The sequence below is a fragment of the Coffea eugenioides genome, chromosome 2 (assembly GCF_003713205.1).
Source record: "Coffea eugenioides isolate CCC68of chromosome 2, Ceug_1.0, whole genome shotgun sequence".
Classification (NCBI taxonomy): Eukaryota; Viridiplantae; Streptophyta; class Magnoliopsida; order Gentianales; family Rubiaceae; genus Coffea; species Coffea eugenioides.
Window position 1 is genome coordinate 69,289,047 of NC_040036.1, and position 6,744 is coordinate 69,295,790.

Below are 6,744 nucleotides of genomic sequence, written 5' to 3' on the forward strand. Positions count from 1 at the left end.
ATACCCATGACTCATTCACTCCAGGAACCTTAGCGATCTGGTACCATACCCGATCAAGTCCGGGGTTGGGATACCTGGTTCCAGTGCTAAAGATTCTTTTAGGAGTTGAAAAGGCGCCGGGCTGGCATCCCACCCCAATCTACGAGGTTAGCCGGCTGGCTATCGAACTCCAGAAGATGAAAAGATAGCGGTGGTGGCCTAAGGCTTTCAATAATGAATTTAATGGATAGCAATGGTAGCCTATAAAAGAAATAGTGGAGAAAGAAAGAAAAAGGAGAGGAAGGAAGAAAGAAAAAAGAAAAGAGAAAGAAAAAGAAAAAGAAAAATAAAGAAAGAAAAAGGAAAATAATATTTCTATTTTTTTTTACCCTTCCCTAGGACAAGACGTGGGCACGTCCTGTTAGTAGAAACCCTTCTGATGATGAAATTGTTGAATTAAAAGTTACGACGTGTCCTCTTGACGTGGGTACGTCATAATAGTCCAGACGCTTCTGACGATGAATTGAAAAATTAGCGCATTACCACGTGCCCTCCTGACGCGAGCACGTCATGTTGGTGTAAACGCTTCTGATGGTGGAGTGCATTTGTGCATTACCACATGTCCTCCTGACGCGAGCATGTCATGTCGGGAGAAAGTCTTCTAACAAAGAAAATATCAAAAACGAAGATTAAACACACCAAATTCAAAAATTTAAGATAAATAAAATGAAACTAATAATAAAAATGAACTAAAAACTAAATTGGGTTGCCTCCCAATAAGCGCCTTTCTTTAACTTCTTTGGTTAGATGTTAAGCATCACTTCTCAATTTGGATGTAATTCAAATTTTCTTGCAATCAGTGACGTTCCTCTAGAATCCAAATAGCCATTGAGTGCAACCATCTTCTTTAATTTTTTAGTCATTTTCACCTCATAAATTGCTTTCATCCTATGATACTTGTTCGCAACAATTTTAAATTTACCCCTACAATCAAACTCAGAAAATTCTTGCATAGAGGGATTAGTAGCGTGAATGCCAAACGCAGAATGAGAGTTAATAGGACGTGTCATTGTATAAAAAATATTGAAGTGGACTACTTCTCCATCAAATTTCATTGTAAGAGTACCATTACTAACATCAATTTTAGTTTGGACAGTACTCGAGAAGGATTTTTCTAATATAATGGGTGATGAATTTGGAGTACTTCTATCATCTATGTAAAGCACATAAAAATCAGTAGGAAAAATTAATTCATCTACTTGTACTAAAACATTCTCAATTATCCCATCCGGATAAGCAAATACATGATTAGCCAATTGAATTATTATCCCTGTTTCTTTCAAGGGTCCTAAATTTAGGGAGTCATAAATTGATTTAGGCATCACGTTAATAGAAACCCCTAAATCTAGCATGACTTTTTTATTTTAAAATGTCCAATCTTACAGGGGATAGTAAACATATCTGGATCCCTACATTTAGATGTTAGTTTTCTTTGTAAAATCATTAAGGTGTTCTAACCTATCACAATTTGCTCATCCCATCTCAATTTTTCTTGTTGATGCACAGTTCTCCAAGAATTTAGCATATTTTGGCACTTGTCTGATTGCGTCCAACAAAGGGATATTGATTGCCACCTTTCGAAACACCTCTAGAATCTCCTTTTCCTTATCTTGCTTCTTTAGTTTCTCTAACCTGCTAGGAAAAGGTAGTGAATTAGATCGAACTTTAATCATTGAATCGGGAATTACCTCTGGATTTGCACTTCTCATTCCTTCCTCCTCAAGCTCTTTCTCAATCCGATCTTCATTTTTATCCTTTGGAGTCAGAGCTTAGGTCCCTCAACTTTTCTTCTACTCCTCAAAGTCATGGCGCTTACATTCTTTAGGTTCATTTTGGGATGAGGTGGCAATTTTCCTTGACCCTGTGATTCTAGATGGTTAATCAATATCACCATCTGACTTATTTCATTCCGTATCTACTGTATGTCAAAGTCCGCCTTTTGTTGATGTTGAACAGTGCTTGTAGCTAATTGTTTTACCAACTCTTCTAAAGAAGGACCCTAATCGGAAGAAGAAGGTTGTGGTCGGGATTGGTACTGTTGCTAATACCCTTGCTCTCTTTTGGCATAAAGTTTTGCTATTTGTTCCTCCAACTTGGGTTATAGGTGTTAGAATGTGGATCATACTACTCTCTTGGCGTAGGCATGTGACCAGCTATATTTACCTATTCAACACTTTCATCTTATAACACTGGACACCTATATATAGGGTGACTTGTGTCCTTACAAATACCACATGCTTTGGCCCGCTGCAAATTTCCTACAGCCAACTGTCGAATAACTGAATTTAATTCAGATAATTATTGTTGAATTGATGAGACATTTACCTCATTTACTCAACGAGTATAGACATCCTCTCTTGTGCCAAATTGTTAAGAATTTTCTGTCATCCCTTCTATCAATTCCCAAGTTTGTTCGGGGGTCTTATTCACCAAATCACCTCCACTGGCAGCATCTATTAGACATCTATCTACATATAGTAAACCTTCACAGAAATATTAAATCAGGAGCTACTCGCTAATCTGGTGCTGGTGGCATCTAGTACACAGCTTCTTGAATCTCTCCCAGTAGTCATAGAGAGACTCCCCCGGATACTGTGTAATGCCACATATTTTCTTCCTCAGACTGGCGGTTCTAGACACAGGGAAATATTTTTTCAAAAATTTCTTCGTTAACTATTCCCAAGTTGTTATACTACCTAATGGTAGATAGTACAATCAATTTTTTGCTGCGTACTTGAGGAAAAAGGGAAATGCTCGCATTTCTATCTACTCCTCAATATTCCCCGGGGGTTTCATACTTGTGCATACTACATCAAATTCCTGCAAGTGCTTGTAGGGTTTCTTACCTGAAAAACCATGAAAAGAAGATAAAAGGTAAATTAGACCAGACTTTAATTCAAAAGCAGTATTATCATTTAAATTTAGAAAGGAAATGCATAATGGCTTTTGATTTAAGTTTGGAGCAGCCAACTCCCTTAAAATTCGAGCATTAGCCATGGTGATGTCTTCTTGATCAGAATCGCTCGAGGTATCACTAAAAAATTTGTTGATTTGACTTCTGGATTGAGCCTTTGAGTAGTAGCAACTGATTGCTCCTTTCTATGTTGCCTGGTCTCCTTTCTTGTTCTACGTGTAGTCTTTTCTACTTCAGAATCGAAAATTAATTCGCCTGTACGAGAAGAGCGACACATAAACCAGAAAAAATGCTAGAAAATTAAAAATAAAATGAACTCAAAAAGCAAAAAAATAACTACGCCAGTCCCCGGCAACGGCGTAAAAAATTGACAGGTTGTCGAGTTTGTACAATAATAAATACCTACTAAAATAAAGTATAAATTTTGTATACAATGGTAAGTAGGGTCGAATCCACATGGATTGGGGAAATTCGTTTATCCTCAAATTCAAAGTATGGGGGGATTTTTATAAAAACATGAATGACTAAACAAAAAAATTAAAAAGACCTAACTAATAATTTACTAAAAATGAAACAATAATAAATAAACTCTAGTCAAGAAATAACTTCGGAGATAGTTTACTCAATTGATCATGGATGCAATAATAATTTCATTCACCCACTGATAAATAAGTTATAACTACCAAACAAGCTATAACAATCAACTTCTCCTTATTGTATTGGTGATCAAGATACGACCGTTAATCATTTTCTTAATGAGGAAATAACCCTAAGTACGACCGTAGAGTTCAATTTCCTAATTGGCTTAAGAATTAGAGAAGCTCTATTCTAACTAAATAACATGCTACGAGGGTTATTTTAAGTTAACACATATATTCCCCTGACACAAATCCAATCATGCCAGTCACCACTCATTTAGAATAATTAAACAATTATGTATCTAACTACTCTAGCTAGTTTTAGGTTATTAGATTAAATTAAATATCGGATTCTTGATATTCGAATAAAATAATAACCATAAGAAATTAAATTAGAGAACATACGAATACCAATAAATAAAAAAATAAAAATAATCAATTGGATCTCACAATTTTAGATGAACCAAATCCTCCGTTGTTCTTTGACTAGAATGATAAGCTTAGCTCATGACGGGTATTTTACATACATGTAAGCTAAAAAATACCGAATTACACCCGTTCACTGCAAGTATACAGATCAACTAGTAGTTTAGGGTATATATCGGGTCGATCCCACAAGGAAGAGTGAACAATTACCGGTATTACTAAAGTTTCTCTATTATTTAGACTATCAATTAATCATAAGAAATTTAACCTACTGCACTTATACAAGAAATTAACAAATAAAAGCTCCTTAGGTTGTGGTATCCCTAACTACTCATCCAAGTGTTATATTTGGATCATTGAATACTACATCTAGGCTAATTATGGTGTAATTTCCTTATGCATTTGAATCCTACTTTCGTAGTGAATCAATTATACTTATAACTAATCCATACCTATTCTCATGGTTATGAAATTAGCTACAAGTTCATTTCTTCAGTGAAATTACATGAAATGAATCACTAAAAACCACATAAGTGCACCTCTACTTTCGTGAGTGTACTCCCTATGTTTAGCACTTCTTGAACTAATGTTAAATCTCAATTTTCATTGCAGAAATAACACCTTAGATAATCAGAATTAATGGTACCAGATTAATCATGATTTAAAGAGCCAAAGTGCTAAATAACTTGCTCAAAACATAGCAGTTAAATAGCCAAATGATAAACACTAACAATCATAGAAAGTTCAACCAAACCCAAGGCATAAACTTTAGAAACACATAATAGACATAAATTCCATAACTTGTATATTAACTATATTTAAGAATCCAATACAAAAGATAAAGAGTTGGAGAAGAGATAACCCATGTCACTTGAGCTTCAACTTCTCTTTCTTCATCTCCATTTTCATCCTAATCTAGCCATTATACAAGAATGGATGAACTACACTTACTACACTATCCTACACTAATCTAATACTAAGAGAATGGAAAAACTACATTTCTGCACTTCCAAGCTTCTCCCGTATCATTTGCATGTCCTGGTTGCTCCCTATATAAACTGCTCCAAAAGCTCCTTTTCCATTGGTCCAAATTTGCTGCATTTGATTTCCAAATCTGAAATTGTTAAGATAGTCAATAGCCATTGTTTTTGACTTGAAAATATGCCAACTTTCTTGCCCTTTTGTCTTCTAAAGCATGTGCACCGAATTCTCTTGCAGATTGTAGCTGGAAAGTAGTCAGAACACAAGAGAATTGACTGAGCAAAATTGCAGAATTGCGGCCGGAAAACGCGCCTACACAAAACGCGGTTACAAGTCACGTTTTGTGTACTCGCGTATTCACTTTGTCCTTACTTCAGCTGCGATTTTCTCTATCATAAAGGCTGAACTGGCTTTTTTGTAAAACACCAAAGTTGTAGCCCTTTGAGTTAGCTTTCCAATGCTTCAAGAATCATCCAAATCTGAGCTTTGTAGCCTGAGATATGATCAAAATACTAAACACTGGTCAGAGCTCTGTTTTCCACTTTGGACAGCTGAGTTGAATTTCGGTATTTCAACTTTTGGACTATGAAAACGGCTGAATTGGACTTTGATGTCTTCATACCAAATGTAGATATATCTCTTAGCTTCAAAATGGTACCAAGATCACCTTGATCCGATCTGTGTAGCTCCAGATATAGTCAAAATACCAAAACGTGTCAGAGTTGTCAAAACCTGACTTTTCTTGATTCAAATTGCATTTTTCCTTTTTACACTTCATATTTTATTTTCCCCACTTTAATCCATCTTCAATCATCCAAATATCTTCTCAATGCACTTCATTTGATGATTGAATCATTAAACCTACAAAATATGAAGTTTTTACCATAAAAATCCATAAAATGCAATGTTTAGCCATTTTAACATAAAATGTAGTTTTTTTTACCAAAACCTTAGTTATTTTAGTTATTAAACTAAATAATCAAACCAAAATTAACTAATAAAACACACAAAAAATACGTAAAATAAACTCTTATCAGCTCATATCCAAGGAAAAAGCCATGCACCAAATATAGGAATTAATCGCCGAAACCATTTTGCAAGAATACGAGATGGAGTCTCCAAAAGAAAAGAAGAGCCAGCCGTCTCTGTTGTTTCTTGTTAGGAATAAATAATACCTATCTCTAGTCTCTTACTATCCGAAAAGAGAAAGAATAAAGAACCAGTCATGCGCCCTATTTTGCCGTTTCCTACTACTACTAAAACTACTCCTCTCAAACAAAGAGTTCTAATCAAAATAAACTAATCAAGTCGTTCCAAAGAGAAGTCCTACAAAATAGTCTAGACTAGTACTTAAAAAATATAGGAGGTTATACATTCGGTGTAGAATCCGACTTTTACATCAGGACATTGGTTCCGAGTTCAAAATCATCTCACGTGCCAAATCTTGAATTAACTGGAAAATCACCTCTTTTAATGACGTTTTACTCCTTTTCCTAATAAAACAATACCATTAACTAATTATAAGTAGAATCCATTAATTAAAACAATGGGAAAATACCGGTTTTCATCCCCAAACTTTGGGCACAAGACACATTTCGTCCCTCATCTTTCGGGCTTGACACATTTGGTGTCTGAATTAACAATTTTTGACCAAATGTCATCCTCAGATGGCAATTTAGCCAACCTTTAACGGACCGTTAAGTAAATGTGACTATTTGAAGCAAAATCAGGTGAAAAATGACGTTG

General features: G+C 35.2%; 1 protein-coding gene across 1 annotated transcript in view; it reads right to left on the reverse strand.

Annotated features, from left to right (window-relative positions):
* Positions 1-2,805: 2,805 nt before the first annotated feature.
* Positions 2,806-6,744, reverse strand: part of LOC113760116 — a 5,568-nt gene continuing 1,629 nt past the window's right edge. Inside the window, exon 2 of the mRNA XM_027302687.1 lies at positions 2,806-2,885. Within this exon, the coding sequence (XP_027158488.1) occupies positions 2,806-2,885 (80 nt within the window). The remainder of the gene's footprint in view (positions 2,886-6,744) is intronic.